The 18,885-nt window shown below is 42.8% G+C and overlaps 1 protein-coding gene across 3 annotated transcripts in view; it reads right to left on the reverse strand.

The window, feature by feature from the left end:
* Spice1 (spindle and centriole associated protein 1) overlaps positions 1 to 18,885 on the reverse strand; it is a 46,439-nt gene that overhangs the window by 14,608 nt on the left and 12,946 nt on the right. For all 3 annotated transcript variants that reach the window (XM_028872085.2, XM_028872083.2, XM_037209744.1), the window contains exons 5-11: positions 14,731 to 14,833; positions 13,757 to 13,863; positions 12,650 to 12,765; positions 3,532 to 3,671; positions 3,191 to 3,328; positions 2,565 to 2,830; positions 1,555 to 1,686 (exon numbers count right to left, since the gene is read on the reverse strand). In XM_028872085.2, coding sequence (XP_028727918.1) covers positions 1,555 to 1,686; positions 2,565 to 2,830; positions 3,191 to 3,328; positions 3,532 to 3,671; positions 12,650 to 12,765; positions 13,757 to 13,863; positions 14,731 to 14,833 — 1,002 coding nt within the window. The remainder of the gene's footprint in view (positions 1 to 1,554; positions 1,687 to 2,564; positions 2,831 to 3,190; positions 3,329 to 3,531; positions 3,672 to 12,649; positions 12,766 to 13,756; positions 13,864 to 14,730; positions 14,834 to 18,885) is intronic.

Here is an 18,885-nt window from a genome sequence, read left to right on the forward strand (position 1 = left end):
ACAAAACATTCTGGGCTCTCAAGCAGCATGAAGTCCGTGATGATGACTGACAGAAATGACATAAGCAAGTAACTTCAATGACAACGTCCAAATGCTCAGAAGTATGCAGAGGAGGACTGTTCAGGGGGCTAGGGAGATGGCTCAGTCAGTAAAGTGCTTGCCACACACACATGAGGATCTGAGTTCAAATCCCCAAAACCAATGTAAAATGCCAGGCATGGCAGCATATGCTTATAACCTCAGTGCTGGGGCACAGAGGTGGGGAGATTCTTGGAGCTCACTGGCCCGTCTCCATCTTCACTGAGAAACCTACCTCAAAAGCCAAGGTAAAGAGGGACTGAGGATGGCCCCAACCTCAACCTCTGTGCTCCACACACACTTGCAGACACACATGAACGTATCATCACATAACACACATACACACACACACACACACACACACACACACACACACACTCCTTAAAGAAGCTTGTAAGCTGTCAGTTTTCTAGAAAAGATATTATATGCCTTTTTGTGGAGCAATTAGTCAAGCAGCAAGTCAAATACAAAGTCGCTGAGAACAGTCATGGTAGCATCTGATGTCATCGCAGGAGGGCTGAAAGGCTAGGCTATCCTCTGTTCTAAAATGACAACTGACTACCAGAACGCTCCTTCACACTTTGTATAAATGGCCACAGTGTTGGTAGTTATTTAAATGTAGATCCTGTTATCTCTACTCCATGGCATATTTCTTAGAAACAGCAAACTTATCCTATATATTATGTGCAATTTAAGTTTTGAATGCAGGATCCCGGCATAACAAATGTCATTAACACCCACTGTCATTAACACCCACTCCTGCTGCTGAGCCTGACAGGTAATGACATCAGCACAGCTAAGCCATCCACAGCTCCAGGAGAAACCTGCATGCATACAGACATGCTCCATTACTACACATGGAGCCTTTAGGAAAGCACATGAATACCTGCATGGTACTATGTTCTCCTCCAAGAACCCTGCATGTACATAAAGACATGCTTTGTAGTAAGACAAGCCCACAGGAAATTGGCTCAAACCAGTTACCAAGGCACGCACATAACGTACTTCCTTATAAGCCAACCTGGAGTCTGCCTGAGGGCCTAGCAACAGGCGCTGTCAGAGTTCCTGATTGTGCCCAGCCAATGAGGGATGACCACACAATGCCACCAGATTGGGACACAGCCTGGGTGCTGGGAGGAATAACCAGCACCCAGTCTGCTGTTTGCCTTCAACTGACTCCTGGTGTTTGTGTTGTTGACACTGTGCCTTCTCACCCCCTCCCCCAAGGCAGCCATTAGGATCCAGCAACATCGCTTCACTACTAAACATGGCATCATTGAAAGAGCATGTGAATACCTGCATGGTCCTATGTTCTCTAAGAACCCTGCATACATACAGACATGCTCCACTACTGAACATGGAGCCTTTGGGAGAGCATGTGAATACCTGCATGGTCCTATGTTCTCTAAGAACCCTGCATACATACAGACAAGCTCCACTACTAAACATGGCATCATTGGGAGAGCATGTGAATACCTGTGTGGTACTATTTTCTTCTCTGAGGAGAAGAATTTCTGCGGTCAGAGCATCGATGAGCTCTCGGTGATCACCTAACATCTGTTCCAGATGCTGCCTTGTCTCTACTTCTTTCCGCAGTTGAATCTCACTCTACAAAACACAAAAACAAAAATAAACTCACACCAGGAGGATCACATACTGAAAACTGCATTTCTACAAAGAGAAGCATGAACCATGACAATGATGAGACTTAAAACTTCATTAGAAGGCTATATTTAATTAATAAAAATGCACATTTTTGTCCTTGTCCCATCTTTAAAAAGATGTAATGCTTTTTATAAATGGTATATAGAATTAAAGAACTACATTTTTTCATTTAAAAAGTGAAGGGCTGTGCATAAATACTGCTTGAATACCCAGACCATCTCTAAAAAGGCATATTGTTTCTGGTCATAATAGTAGGCTACAAGGAAACAAACAGGTTAGATACAAGTTAGGAATGAAAACAAGTGAAAGGAAGTGAAGAGCTAAAAGGCACATGTTACAGCCCTGCACTGTTTTCTCAGCACTGGCATACTTTTCAGGACTATAGGCTTAAGGGAGAGGAATGGTGAGAGCTGGGAGGATAACTGGAGTGGGAGGGAGATAAGAGAGGATGGGGTGACAGAAATCAGAGTGTACCACGTCTGAGCAACATAACAGAGCTACAGTTAACAGTGGTATCTAAACAAAACACCCTAAGAGTAACACTTGCAACTAGCATATGATATTACTTTATTTATAGCAGACTTTTCTTACTAATCACATTTTTCTAAGGCTTACAGTAACATCAGAATTATTTAGGTGTGTCAAATGACAGAGGGGGACTACAAGCATAAATTTTACTGCAAATAAACTAAAACTGAGTAAAATAAAGCGATTCAAATTTCACTGTACTTATTTGGAGGTTGCAATAAATTAAGCAAGGAGAAAACAATCCACATATATTCATGCCTGAGGGGAAGATCCACATAACCTTGTACTCTTACCTCTTTAAGGTACCGCACCAGGCGGCAGAGGGAGCTCACCAGCGACAGAGTGAAGCCTGTGAGTCCCTGGCCACCCTGCAGCCCCTTGACCTCACGCCCCGTCCACCGCTCATACTCTTCCATTTCATGTTCCACTTCGTGGATCATGTGTTTGAGGATATCCAAGCTCGAGTTGTTGCTACTTGGTAAGTCTGTGGAGGTTGTGCTGGAGGATAACATGTTTTTCTTCTGCTTAGAAGGAGCACGGATATCTGGTTTGCTTTTCGCTGAGAACGACAAAAGTCATTCTATTTCAAAACCAGGAAAACCACAACTACTAAATTATCAAGAAAATGTTTAATTGTTCACCATTCAAAAGTTAGAAGTTACCATAGTTTTTATAATAAAAACCTACAACGTTGAAACAAAGCTTACATTATCTATAACTAACATATTATAACTCTCTCACACATGATGTGGGAAAAAAAGGATTTCTCAGCTTTCCCTCAGCAAACTCATACTTAAACATATCCAACTGGATGGGCTTGGGTGGGGGACGGGGGACGGACCAATTACTGTGATTAACACAGCTATGACAGATGTGCGCTAACACATCATCTTTGTGAAGTGAGACAGACGATGTGCACCTTTATTTAGCAGCTGCTTCTGCTTCCTTGAGTTCAGCACTTGTCCCACCACATAGCTGGAGTCTGCAGTCTCAGTGGACTCCTCGGGCTGAAGCCCAGCCTGGAGTCTCTTGATGGCGTCGGTCGCATTCAGAGCATCTGCAAAGGAAGAACAGAGCAGAATGCATTGCAAGGGAGTACGCTTTCTCTAAAAACATTTCCACTAATGGTTCATCAGGATTTAGTGATGCATAAAGACTCCAAGAGTTAAGCAGCATTTGAAAATTACTGTGTTCAAAACAAACAAACAAACAAAACCTAAGAAAGTTTGCTACTAGAAATAATACAAAAGCGCAACTAGCCTTTCTGTTCCTCCGCTGAGAGCGCCAGGGACGGGGTTCCCAGAGGGGTTCCCTGTGACTGGGTAGCTAGTTTCTGCTGAATATCAGTCCACAATTGATTGATTAACTCAGAGTTCTCTTCCTTTAGTTGGTGAAGAAACCTGGAAGTTATAGGACAATTAGGATTAATAGGTGCTATCATTTCAACTGTTCAGCTGTTTTATGTGCTCGCTTTGAACGTTTTTATCAAATCACAACGAAAGAAACAATTTTACTGACTTTAGCCGACAAGGCAATCTTGTGACTGATGAGAAATGTACCCCACACAGGCTTACACATTCAAACACTCTGGCCCCGGCGGTGCTGTTTGGGAAGGTTCTGGAACCTTCAGGAGTGGTAGCCTTGCTGGAGGAGGTCTGTCACTGGGGGGGAGGCTTAGTGAAGCTTTTATAGCCAGCCCCACTCCTTCCTCTCACTTTCCGCTTCCCGACGGCCAGTGCCATGGGACAGGCTGCCCCCTCCCGTCGCCACGCCTTCCTGCCGAACTAGACTGTATCTTCTCTGCAACTTTGAGCCAAAATTCTTTCTTCCTTAGGCTGCTTTTGTCTGGGTATTTTATCATAGCAACAGAACAAAGCTAACCCAGACAGGAAGGAAGCCAAAAGGCCCCTCATCTAAGGAAAGAAATCCATCCATCTACCTTCCGGTTTCTATGTCCCCTGGTCCCTTACACAGGAGTGTTTGCTCTGTAGTTCTGTCGTATAGTCTCGCCCTTCCTCCTTCCTCTAGAGTAATTATGCATACGTGGTTCTGCACCATGCGGTTTCTCTCCCCTTCAAAAGGGCCAGTCTACACGGCAGACAGTCTGCTCATATTGAAGAAAACGCTTTGTAGAGATGGGGCAGGAGTCAGAAGGGGAGCGTAGGGACTTAGCCCTTTCATGACAGACCTCAGCCCTTTCCACAAACATTCTCGGACAATGCTGATATTTTATTTCTCACTTGAACTGAGACGTAAGAAGTGGGAAGATAGAAAACAGAAACAAATATCTACTGGCTAATGAATGAATGTGTAAAATGTGGTGGGGCCATTCAATGGATACTACTCAGCCAGAGAAAGGAATGAAACATTGCTCTATACCGCAACATGAAAGACACCAGACACAAAAGACGGTACATTGCACGATCTGTATGTGACATGTGTGAACAGGCAAATCTACAGAGCAGAAAATATAACAGTGGTTATCCAGTGCTGAAAGAGTTGGGAGGAAATGTGCTTTCTTTCTGAAGTGATAAAAAATATCTTAAGATTGATTGCAGTGAGGACCAAATAGCTGTTAATGTATTTAAAAAAAAATCCTGAACAATTATAAATGGACAGGTTATACATCTATGAACTATAAATCAACTCTTACAAAATTAAAGAGGAAGTAAATAATCTAATTAAGCCATTCCATAAATCTCAATTTTAAGCAAACTATAAGTAGCACATCAGAACACCATTTGCTAAAAGTGTATCTAGCAAAAAGAGCCATGACGTAAGCCTTACAAAGGGGACGAGTGACAAGAAAAAGCCCCCTGTAAGACGACACCAGCTTTAAGCTCAACCTTTAGGCTAAATCTCAAGAAGAATGCTCAACATGGACAAATAAACACCACAATCTCACACTTGCATTACCATTTCTAACGTTCATGCTTCCAAGAGTCAATCTACATAGTAACCACAAAAGAAAAAAAAAAAAAGCAGGATCATCAGGGTAGGCTAAAAGCTGGCCTGCCAAAGACACCCACAACCCAATCCCTAGAGTCTATGAGTGCTATCTTACCACACTAAAAAAGGGGACTCTGCAGATGTGGTCAAGTCAAAGATCATGAAACAGGGACATTTCCTAGATTACTGAGGAGTGCCCTCATTGTAAAACGTGGGCATCCATAGAGAGTCAGATCCACAGGGTGAAGACAGAGGCAGACTGGAGTGATGTAGTCACAAGTCAGGGACTGCCAACAGCCACCAAAGGGGAAAAGGGGAAGCAATAGATTCTCTACTGGGGCTCTCCCAGGGGTGGAATGGCCCCAAACATACCTGATTTCTTTTCTTTTCTTTTCTTTTTTTAGTTTTTTTGAGACAGGGTTTCTCTGCGTAGCTTTGAAGCATGTCCTGCAACTCACTTTGTAGACCAGGCTGGCCTTGAATTTAGAGATCCGCCTGCCTCTGCCTCCCGATTGCTGGGAGTAAAGGCATGCACCACCACCGCCCGGCTCTGATTTCAGCCTACCGAAATAGATTTCAGATTTCAAACCTACAGACGTAATGAATTTATATCGTCTTAAGCTGTCAAGTGTTTGTTAATTTGTTACAGCATCATCAGAAAACTAATACAGACTATGGACCTAAGTGGAGTGCTAGTGTAGACATAGCTTAGAAGCAGTGGCTTGGGGAAGCCTAGAAGAATTTTTAGGTGAATGACAGAAGTAGCCCACATTGTCTCAATGAACTACTGGTAGAAATGTGGATGTTAGCAATTCCTCCAATGAAGACACAGGTGAGGTGCATTGTAGAGAAACCCCAGACTGACTTAGAGAATTCCTACATTGTAAATAGAAAGTTGGCAGACATATGACTGTCAGTGGACCTTCCAAAGTTGCAAAGGACATAAAACATATGCTGTTAGTAACTGGAGACCAGCCAGTGCTTGGGGTGGTGAAATCTTAGTGCAGCTGTATACAAAGCAGAACGTTGTAAGTGATGAATCAAGGAGTCTCACTGAGGACATGCAAAGCAAAGTGCTAAGGATACAACGTAAGGAAGAGAAAAGCTGAGGGCAGCCTGTCCAGCAAACAGGACTCCGGCTTCAGCTTCAGCTCAGTGACAGAGTGCTCGCCTAGTATGCTTGAGGCTCCAAGTTCAATCCCTAGCCCTGAAAAGAAGAATCAGGAATTAGAACTTGAAATTCTGAGATGTGCTTGGACCTGCAGATCTCAAAAGATGTTCAAATTAGCAGGACGGCTGCTTAGAAAGCAAGCTAGTTCTGAAGGGCAAGATACAACTTCTGGATTGCCTCAGGGATCCCAGCAGAAGCCAGGGTGAAAAAAGATTATCCATCAAAGATCTATGAGGACCTCTTGTCTGTCAGGTAAAAACACGGCTCTCTACAAGAGCTCTTGAGAACGTTTTAACAGCAGAAATATCCCCCAGCTTGGATTGATAGGATGGAGTAAAGAATTGGTGCCAGACCCCTAAAATTCTACAGAGAGGAAAAAGCTGCTAAAGCTACTCAACTATAAACATGAGCTGTCTATCCTTCAGGCAAAAGGATGAATGACCCCAAGACCAGAGCTACAGATATACATATTAAATCCACAGAGGCCAAGGGGAAACTCAGAACCACTGGGCAGAGCTATGGACCATGAGGATGAAAATTCAGGCCAAACATGGTTATTTCCAGGCCATGAAACCTAATGGAATATGTCTGTCTGGATTTCACTGTTGCTTGTAACTACTGAGTACATTCTTCTTTTCATTATTCTTCCTCTTTTAAAATGGGAATGTCTAAAACTCTTATGCCAGACATGTCCCATCACTGTATTCTGAAAGCAGATCACTTGTTTTCTAATTTCATAGAACTACATAGAAAAAAGAATTCCATGGTAGCATGGACCATATCCAGAGTCTTTCCACACTTTATTTAATGATAGGATTAGGGACTTCTTCACTAGAGCTGACAGAAAGGTATGCTCTTAGACAGGAAGTGCTCAACCATATCCACAAAATCCATACATACAATAGTGACATGACAAACAAAATGTAAATTTGAATGCTTTGGCTAATGAAGAACCCGCTCTGATTACACCAAGGAGGAAGTCAGAATAAAGCTGCAACAACACACAAGATGGAAATAAACAGACATAAGCATGTGTGTGTGTGTGTGTGCGCGCGCGCGCGCGCACGCGCGCGCGCACTGAACTGTACATACCTATTTCACAGCAGAAGTTAAAAAACATAAAAGCAGGACATGGTAGCTGTGCATGCTGGTAATCCCAGCCCTTGGGAAGCTAAGACAAAAGGATCATAGACTAGAGACCCAGCTGGGCTATAGGGTAAAACTGTGTCTCAAAAACTAAGGGCTAGAGACAGAGCTCAGTAGTACAGCATTTGAACATACGCAAGTCCGAGTTCAAATTTCAGCACAATAAACAAAATTTAAAACACTTCCGATAGCAAAAGGTTGTGTGTGAGTGTGTGTGTGTGTGTGCGTGTAGGATAAGGGGAAACTGTCCTGGGCCCTCAACCATGAGACACATCTCAGCAGCACCTAAGTCTAAAGCCAGAAAAATAAATGTTGAAGGTAACCGAGTCGTTAGACAAAAACACCAAATTTCCTACAAAAGCAAGAAAAGTACTATAGCGTCAGACTTCAGAAAAGCAACATGCAAGGTTACCCACGAGTGAAGAGCACTGCCAAAAACCCAGCAGTACTTCACATGCAAAAGCTACAGAGAAATGTCTCCGTATTATGCAGAGAACGAGAGATCTTAGAACACTCAAACCTAAACAGGATGTCTCCACCAAATCCCTCCCCTGGGGGGCCAGGGGACCTGTAAAAGAGGAGGTGGGGAGGGTGTAAGAGTCAGAGGAGACGGAGGGCACCAAGGAAACACGACCCTCTCGATCACACGAGCACAGCTCCTATGAACTCACAGACGGCGCAGCAGGCACGGGGCCTGCACGGTCGGCTCCAGGGCCTCTGCACAGACAGCATGGCTCCCAGTTCAGTGTTTTTATGGGATTTTTTGAGTGTGGGAACAAGTGGGTCTCTGATTCTTGTACCTTCTCTTGGGTTCTTTTCTTTCTGTTTGCTTTGTCCAATTCAGATGTGCCAGCTTTTTAAAATCTTATTATATTTTATATAGTATATATTCTACATTTAAATTATATATAAGATATTACATATAATATAGCATACTATAATTTATAATAATTTTATTATTATCTCTTAGAAGACATAAGAGAAGCCTGTTTGTTTTCTAATGAGAGACAGAAAGAGAGTGGATCCAGTTGGGAAGGGAGGTTGGGAGGAACTGGGAGGAGCAGAGGAGAAGAATCCATAATCAGGATGTATTCTATGAGGGGAAAAAATATCTATTTTCAATAAAAGGGGGGAAAAAACAAAATGTCTAAAGAATTCAAAGAACATTCTATTCACAGGCCCAATAGCATGGGCTTTAACTAAGCAAGATTCAACTACAAAACAATCAAGGAAACAAGAAAGGACTGGATGAGCATTTAATAATTATTTCATGGCTGTAAGATAAAGAAATCATGGTATACAGGAAAGCACAGTGTGTAAATGCTTTATGTTCTGTCGGTTCAAAACTAAGGACGCAACTACAATAATCGGAGAAACGCAGAACACATCAGTTGAACCATCAACGTGCAAAGGAAAATCAAGAAAACTCTGGCTAACAGCAGAGATTAAGAACAAGACTAATAGCCCTATAACAAGGTCCATACACAAAGGTAGCCATCACACCAGAACTACAATCTCCCTAAACACTTAGACTTTTTAAAGGACAACACTGAATATATAGAAAAAGACACAGTGTGCAAGCCTGCAAGCCAGCACGCAGGAGGCTAGGCTGAAGCTGACAGTTTGAGGCCAGCCTGAGGTTCAGTGAGACCAAATCAACAACAGAAAGGAAAAATGGTAACTACAGTGCAAGGCACAGTACGATCAGTGAATGCGGCAAATCCGACAGCCAACACACCAACTGTATCAACCGGTGTTGAAGCCTACTCCACCAATTAGAACTGCCATACTCACCCTCCACGCAATACGAGGAACACAAGTAATATAAAGTAACTGCAAAAGGCTAAGTATAAGAGACTATATATAAAAAGCAAAGATACTGCAGATACTCAGAAACAAGAAGTAGAGGTTTTATCCTGATCTCAGACAAAACAGACTGGACCAAAAGGCATTTAATACGGCAATAGAGATAATGATGCTAAAAGCCATTGATCAAAATAAAGATACAGCATTTATAGATAAACAAACATGTTCTATAAGTATAGCAGTCACCGTCACAAAAAAAGGATGTATTAAACTTCAACTAAGTATATTCAAACAAGAAATATGAAGAAAAACAGAAGTACACTAAAACTAGGAGTCTTTAATACATCACTCTTGGTATATAATATGGCAAAATTAACCTAAGAGACACAAGAAATACAACATAGTCAGCAAGGTAGGTGTTATGATGTACACACAGAACGTTATACCTTCCAATAGAATCACAGGCACTTCTCAAGCACGTACATGGAATACTCACAGGCATGTGATCATAGACAGCTCATAAAGAAAGCATCACCAGGTTCCACAAGGAGAGAGATGACAGGCCACAGCCTGCACACAGTGTGGTTAAACTAGAAATGACAAGGGGAGTCTGCAGTTTTGCTTTGTTTTATCTTTAATTATATATGTACAGGCAAGTCTCAGTGGAAGGCAGAAAAATAAACTGAAATGGCCTCATTTCTTAAATAATCCATTTATTTTTGTCAACTGAAAAAAAATATACTACAATCCTAAGTCAAGCAGCAACCAAAGAAAGCACAAAGGTAAAGGAAAAAGTGAGGCAGGAGAGAGAGAACTATCAGCTCAGGTTAATAAACCAGGAGCCCAATCCTTTGAAAAGTGAAGAAACTGGACTATTAACCAATCTTAGGAGAGGACAACCAAAAGAAATGATGGGGGGATCTGGAGCAGGAGCCCACATGCCCTACCAAAGCATATTTTATAAGATAAAGGACACAAGAGGCGCCTACTACTTCACTGTTATTTTTCACAGCCCTATAAGTAATCTACTGAAGGGAGAAGGTATAAGACACAGGAAAGAAAAACTGTCCTTTGGAGACGACATGTTAAACCCAGAAGCTGGAGAACTGCTTCCAAACCTCACTTAACCAAGAGTCAGTGACACAGCTGGACCCTGAGGTAAGAAGCAGAACTCACGAATGATAAAGGCTGGAGGGTACAGGAAAGGGTGGTTACCCACCTCCCACAAAGTCCCCAATTTCCCAACCACACAGGGAAAAACAAGATGTAATAGGAGGAAAAAAAACTTTACTTAAAAGAAACAAAAGGATAAACTCAGCAAGAAATATTTTCCTACATAGGAAAAATTAAAACATTCCTCAAAAAACAAACAAACAAACAAACAAACCATACTTATTAACAAAGGGGAAACACAGTCCTAACACAAAATATCAGTGAGCTTTGTTTTATGAAGTTAAATAAGTTGATACTATTTTTCATATAAAAATAAATTAAAATAATTGAGAACACCCTAATTTTTTTTTCTCTTTTTGGTTTTTTCAGACAGGGATTACTTCAGAGAAGATGATGGGCACTGAAGAAATTCCACATGGAGTTTACTTTCTTTGTGGCAAGTTAGCCACTAAGCAAGAAAGTGCCCTTGCCTCAACTGCTGACAGTATGCTGTCCAAATGGACAAGCAGACACAAGGAAAAGTGACCCCCGATCCTTGCCAAGACAAGGTGGTACAGTCCTTCAGAAAACCCCCGCTTCACAGATAAGTCTGTCAGATATGTTAGGCCTGAAGGCCAAAGATGGATGCCCCAACGTTGCAGAGGAACCTTGGGTGACTGTCCAGGCAGCCAGCTGTTTCTGTCATTTCTCACATTTTTAGGAAGTCGCTTGCCTGCACTTCCTGTTTACTTAAGTAATATTATTTCCTTCTTGGGTCTCTGATGGAGTTGGAGACTGGATAGTTATAGTTTTCCTTGTTAACAAATTCAGAAAAGAAACTCACTAAAGAAATATAAAGTGTATAAGTTTGAAAGATATCAAAAGATAGTATTGGGCTGGTAAGACAAGTTAGGATAGAAAGTGAATTAGGTACAACATTTTGGACTCACCAAAGCAGGATAAATAATGAAGTATTTTCTCTGAATTTGTCAAATGTTAATGGACTGGACATTATTAATGTAATTCTTGACTATATATTGTATATAGTTATTGTACTTATATATAGTTTTTCTTTTCTTTTTTTTTTTTTTTTTTTTTTTTGGTTTTTCGAGACAGGATTTCTCTGTGTAGCTTTGCGCCTTTCCTGGGACTCATTTAGTAGCCCAGGCTGGCCTCAAACTCACAGAGATCCACCTGGCTCTGCCTCACGAGTGCTGGGATTAAAGGCGTGCGCCATCACTGCCTGGCTAGTTTTTCTTATATTAGTTATAACCTTCTATTATTTTAGACAAAAAAAGAAAGAAAGGAAGAAAGGAAGAAAGGAAGAAAGGAAGAAAGAAAGAAAGAAAGAAAGAAAGGAAGAAAGCAAGCAAGCTTGCCTAAAGATCAGAGGACAGGCCAGCCATCGAGTTAGCCACAGAGGTCAGGCAGTGGTGGCACAAACCTTTAATCCTAGCACTTGGGAGGCAGAGGCAGAGATCCTCTGGATTTCTGTGAGTTCAAGGCCACACAGGGCTACATTTGATTAATCTAGTCTGATAAAGAAACAGAGCCAGGCAGTGGTAGCACACACCTTTAATCCCAGCGCTAGGAAGGCTGAAACAGGAAATGATATGGCTGGGCAGAGAAAGGAATATAAGGTGGAAAGAGACAGGAACTTGCTTTCTCAGGCTGAGGAGTTGGTGAGGTAAGAGGTGGTGGCTGTGGCTTGCTCTGCTTCTCCCATCTTTCAGCTCTCACCCTGATATCTGGCTCCCGGTTTTAATTAAGACCAATTAGGATTTGTGCAACAGTGAAACAAGATGAAATGAGATATATATCTATATATCTGCTTGTATTTATAGAAAAGAGTAAAGGAGGAATAAAGAGCTTTTTACACTCCTATAACTTGTAAAACATTGTAGAACAGTCGGGCGGTGGTAGCGCACACTTTTAATCCCAGTACTTGGGAAGCAGAGGTAGGCAGATCTCTGAGAGTTCAAGGCCAGCCTGGACTACAGAGTGGGTTCCAGGACAGTTAGGACTACATAGAGAGAACCTGTCTCAAAAAACCAACAACAATAATACATCCTGGCATGCTTGGAGTGATTTTTCATGGCATGGTCAGCTTCCTCTGGGACGGTCAAATGTCAGGTTCTCGCCACAGACACATACCTCTCTGTGTTCCTGTTAGACTGCGAGCTGAGGGAGGTGGGCAGTTCACTCTCGCTGTCTTCTGACTGGCTGTGAACCGTGCTCTCTTCTCCTTCCCCATCTACTTCATTAAGAGCCTAGCTCAAAATAAAACCAGCAGCACAACCTGATTATATGCTCCCTCATCCTTTCTTCCTGTCCTAACAGAAATTTCTCCTCCTAAGGCTAGCCCCTTCCTATGTGTGCTCAACACCGAAACTTCTCACCTCTTCCTCTCCTGTCCTTCTAACAGCTTTAGAGCCCCCTTGCTCCCTTTAGCTGTCAGTATTTAAATGTAAGGAAACCTTTCCCCCTTACACTAAACCTGTGCCCACCCTGAGACACTATCTCCTGTTCATCTTTTGTTTTTGTTTAGCCCAGGCTAACTCAATTTGTTACGTACCTGAGGCTGGCCGCAAATCACAATTGCTTGTGTCTCAGCTTTCTAGTGCTAGTCCTGCACGCTTGAGCAACCACACTGGCCCCACCAAACTCTTTAAAGAATCATTTCCCACTTTGTACATCGATGCTCTGCAACTCGGCTTCTGCCCTCCGCTCCACCCCAGTGCTTTCTACAAGGCCAGTGTCTGCTTGCTGATTGCTGAACAGACAATTCCGTCTCTCCCTTTCCTTCACTGACTCATGACATCACAAGCTCCCTTCCTCCACAGTCGGTAAGGATTGTGTGTGCATGAGGAATTTATCCAACACCCCCCCACACACACACACATGGCAGCGCATGCTTTAATTTCAGCACTGTGAAGGCAGACAGAGAGGTCCCAGGGCTTCTTGCCAGCCAGTCCAGGCATAGTTGGTGAATTCCAGACCAATGGAGGTGGACAGTATTCCTCAGGATGACACCAAAGTTGTCCTAAAACTTCCACATGCATGCACACACACATACACACACATACACACATACACACACACACACACACACACACACACACACACACACACACACACACCCCACTATCTCTTTATAGCTGACAGGACAATGGTTGACATTTAAAATGTTTACCATGATTCCTATATCAAAGCTGAACTTCATTTTAGCATGGGCACTTGGTTCTGAGCACAATGCATTACCTGAGGCTCTATGAGAGATTCATTAAGGGCAGACTGGGTGCCAGGGTCTTGATTCACTCCAATGGGACTCTGAGAGGAATCTGGAGCCATGGTTACATTTGGAAACCCTGCCGAAGGAACACAAGTCACTATGATTTCTTTCATCTGCTTATCAGACTTCCCAAGTTCTACACTGCCACAGGCTCCCTTCACTTCAGGGAAATCTCCAACGGCAGCTCCACTTACATGTTATGTATATGGACCAAACATATCTAAACTCGTTCTTACCTTCACAAAACTCCATGAGATATAGTCTATTATTTTACAGCTCAGTAAACCGAAACTTAGAAGAATTAAGTAACTAGCCCAGAGTCACTCTAATAAATGACTGACCTGGGATTCAAATTTCCTACTAAAAATAAATCACGTTTCTGAAAGATTAAACAAGTTATAAGCAGATTATGATTAATAACGTTGAAGCCGAGAATGGTGGTACATGTCTAGAATGCCAGCACTCAGGAGTTAAGAGGCAGGAAAATCAGGAGTTCAAGGCCAGTCTTGGCTACATGAACCCTGGGGGTTGGGGGCAGGGATAATCCTACGTAACTAAAGAGAAGCAAAGTTTCTTTTAGCAAGAAACTGAAGTTGCTTTAGATTTTAAGTTAAGCTTATTCAAACTACATGCAAATGCACATGGTTTAATTATGTGGTGATTTAATAAACTGAAAATTAAGCCACATTTTATAGTTATAAAATACTGTACTTTACACCATATGTTGGTAGATATATATATTCCCTTAGGTAAATAATTTGTAATACTTCATATTCCTAGTAAAGAGCAAACAAATTAGACTCTTAGCCCTAATAATCTTCATATACCAGCCAGCTAGAACACGTAGTAGAAACCTGATTTCACGATTCCTGAAACAGACTGGATCCCCCTAATCAGTGGGTTTAAGAAAGAAGAGCAGGTTTTGTGTGAACTGAACACTTACCTGTGCGCTTACGAGGAACATCAGCAAACAGACCTTTGGCTGCGGCCATCAAATTATCCGACTTCTCCAGCACATCCTGCATCTGGTACTGATCAGAAAGAATCTACACACGTTAAGAAAAAATACTGTTTAGAGAAACATACATTTACACCATGTTTTCAAAGCTTAAATAGCAACCTTTATTGGTTGTGGTTGCTAGATTTGCTCTTAACCATGGCCGTGACATCCTAAAACCCTCCAATGGTAATATCCTTAGACAACAGTCAATAGGGCTATTACAGTAATCGGTAGCTTCAAAGAAAATATATTGTATTGATTGTGATCTGGTATACACATGGCACACAAACACACACATATACACTCACATGCACACACTCATGTCACACAGAACACACTCTTTTAACTTTCTTTCATTCTTTGTGTCTTTCACATCATGAATCTCAATCCTATCAATTTCCCCATCCCTTTGTATCCGACCTCTACCCTTGAAACACCTCTCCAAAAAAATAAAATAAAATTTAAGGGGAAAATCTTGTCATGGAATCTGTAGTGTGACAGTAGGTCACACAGTAAACCCTTTTATCCATATATCTTTACTTGCAAGTGTTCACTGCAGAGTTGTTGGTCTGGTGTAAGGACTCTAGTTTCTGCTATCCTGTCAATGCTGGGCCCTCACTGGGACTCCTCTTGGACATCCTGTTGTTGCCCTGTGTCATTCATGCAGATCCTGCAGCTTTGGGTCTGCAGGATCGATCCCTTCATGTGCTCCAGCATTTCATAGATGGGGTGGATATTTGGGTGGGTCAACATTCATAACCCTAGTTCTGGGCCTGGGTAGTTGCAGAGCTGGTCAGCTGGCTAGCTCTCCCCCATCCTTATCACCAGGGTGAGCTCTCCAGCATTGCCCTGGCTAGTTCATCCCTTGCAGCAAGGGGAGGGGCCGGTTCTCCTGCTTCCACAACCTCAGGGGCAGCTCTCCCACACCTGGACCATCAGGGCCGGCTCTGCTGTGCTGCCCAGGTGAGGTGAGGGGCCACTCTCCCGAGTGCTGCAGCCGGTGAGAAGCAGTGACAGCTCTCCCACTCTTATGACCACAGGGCCAGTCTTCCCACCTGCCGTAGGCAGCAGAGGAAGGGGGATCTCTCCCCCATCCACACCACCCTACGGCAGATGAGGGATGGGGCCAGATCTCCGGTCAAGAGGGTCAGCTCTACTGTGCTGCCCAGGTGAGGAGCAGGGCCTGCCTTCCTGAGTGCTGCAGCTGGAAGGGGGGAACGGTCAGCTCCCTTGTCTGTTGCAGGCAGCAGGGGAGGGGGCATCTCTCCCACACCGCTGAGTGACAGATGAGTAGTAAGGACGGCTCTCCCACTCTCATAGCTTTGGGGGAGGCTCACCCACACCTCCACCAACAGGGTCGGCTCTACTGTGCTGTCCAGGCGAGGTGCAGGGCCTGCTCTCCCGAGATGCACACACTTTTTAAAGTAGGACTTTTACATAGGATTTCCACATGAGAATGACTATTTTTTATTCCATTCTAGTTTTAAGTGATGGCTGTAGCCCACTTACTTGATTTCATAACCCATTAGTAAATAATAATATACATTTTAAAAAACAGATTAACGATAAGGATCTTTGAGCCATACACTCAAAGGTGTTCCCATCACTGAAGTATTCTGATAATCCACTAACTGGTTGTGCATGGTCTGCGACTTAAAAAACAAGGTATAGGTTTTAGGATTAAACAAAAAAATGCTATGCTTAGGCATTTATAAACAAGTTGGGTTTTTATCATGGAGAGGTGGTTACACAAAAGCACCATTACAGCGTGCCTCTGATCATGTACTTTCTATTGAAGGATTTTAATATACATATAAGCAAAGCCATAGGCTAAAGATGAGTCAGTTCTATCCACCACCACCAGATGGCAGTCTTAAACCAAAAAGAATGTTAAAATCAAGACAACTCCATTTCTAGCACTGACTCAAATCAATAAAGCATCTAATAACAAACACTCTGCCTAGAACTTCTCTATAACATGGAAACGATGACATCAATTACTACTCTAAGATACAAAGAGGAAAGTGAGTCACATTCTTATGTTATCCTTTCTGCTATGGCCAAGTGGGTCAGCTAGGTCAGTTACTGAGAGTAAGTCCTGAATTTGCTCCTCCCAGAGCAAACCTTAGAACTTCGTAAGGCCAAGAACACACATGGTGCAGGATACTAGATTTCAAGTCCACACCAGAAATAGAAAACAAACTCCAATCTCTTTAAACTTAGTTTCCTACGGTGTCAATGGTACAGCATGGGTTTTTATTTGAGATCTCATTATAATTAACACTGGGCATCAACGTGGTTATTTTGGGTTGTGAGTCTAGCCTTTAATGGCTGAGCCATCCATCTCTCCAGCTCCAGTGGCTGTTACTAAGATCATCCCTCCACTTTCTGTCAGCTCCATGTCTTTCTTCTGACAGAGGACAATGCCTTAAAAATAAAAAGTCATAAACTCTCCAAATTACCAGTAGGAAATGGGCTGCGTGACTTTTCTAGCATGGTGACAACCATACTGTCCCACTGTATCATACATATGCCTATGGTCCTACCACACCCTTAAATACAGACACCATAAACACAGAAAAACTTAGTGACTGAAACCAACGATGGATGTATTCTCTGACTCTTACTTTTTCTTTTCTTCTGACCCCAATGTTTGGGATTAAACCCCGAAACATCCTAAGGAAGCGCTCTAACACTGAGCTAAAGCCCAGCCTCAACTCAACACTTCTTTCAATAATTCATCAACAACCAAGCCTACACCCCAAAACATACTCAATATTCACTGCATTATTTATAGTGACAAGGTAAGAAGCAAATTGTGAGTGGCATACACCACGATTTACCCCCAACATTGCCCTTTAATAGCAGAACTCCTAAGTTTTAGTCAAGGATGCAGCTAATTGCCCACCTCTCTTTGAATATGGGGACGGCCATGCAATAATGTTCTGGGGAACAAGACGTACTGCCAAAATCTCCGGCTGGTGTAAAAAGAGTAGTAGACATTATTTCCACTTGCTCGCAACACAGCTGGCGGATGCTGGAACAGCCATCCTGTACTAAGTCATGTGCTGAAGACCTGTAAGGACCTCTACTGCTGAGCTCTCCCACAGAACAAATCTGTGTTTTAAAATACTGTATTTTGAGTCCTGTTCTTCCCAGAAGCTTAAACTGCACTCTAATAGACATCAGTGTCCACACATAAAACAATCAATCAATAAATTATGGCAAATCTATACCCAGCCTAGATTTTTTTTTTAAAGGTAAATTTATTTCTACGTATTGACTTCTGAAATATACTGGTGCGTCAACAGAGATCTAGGCACCTCCTCGACCCTACAGGGGTGGCAGAAAAGCGTGTGTACACTGAAAACCTGTATGCACTAGCAGTGTTTGGAATGTTATTACGATACAAATTATCTTATGAACCAAATTTCCATCTTTGGTGAACTATCTTCCAAGTCCACACAATTAAGAGCTTGGGAAGTAGAACTTATGTTAGCTACCCTACATAATGGACCAGCACAGCCGTGGCTACAGCAGGCATTGGCACAGGCAGAACGTACAGGGATAATCCTACTCATCACGTTGATACCGGGTATCAGTTACGACCTCAAGGGAAGCCACTGCTCTGTCCTCTTCTGCTAACTCTCTATCACACTTCTTGGAGCAGCTTGTTCGTGCGGCCAATGATCACTGTACTAGCCTTACTCAGTGAGCTCTGTTATCAAAAGGAAACCTCTAAGTCTCATCAAAAGCCATGGTTCTGAAGCCCTGCAGTACCAGAAAAAAAGGCTGGGAAACTGAGGAGCCTGTCCACAACGAGCTTCACTAAATCTGAACATTTAAGCTGAGTGGAGGTACAGTGCCTCCCACCCTCCTCAGGAGCACGTCAGCCACAGTGAATTCTCATGTGCAGTCAGGACCGAGAACCACCACACTACAGGTGGAGGAAGAAAGAGTTCAGAGGCCCTGTACCGGTCCTCTCCTGACTCTTCTCTCTCCTGCTTCTACTATGAACAGCCAGGAGGGCTGGAGAGACGGACTAAGAGTGCTCATGGCTCTTGGCGAGAGACCAGGCTGGAGTCCCGGCACTCACAT

The sequence above is a fragment of the Peromyscus leucopus genome, chromosome 12 (genome assembly GCF_004664715.2).
Source record: "Peromyscus leucopus breed LL Stock chromosome 12, UCI_PerLeu_2.1, whole genome shotgun sequence".
Classification (NCBI taxonomy): Eukaryota; Metazoa; Chordata; class Mammalia; order Rodentia; family Cricetidae; genus Peromyscus; species Peromyscus leucopus.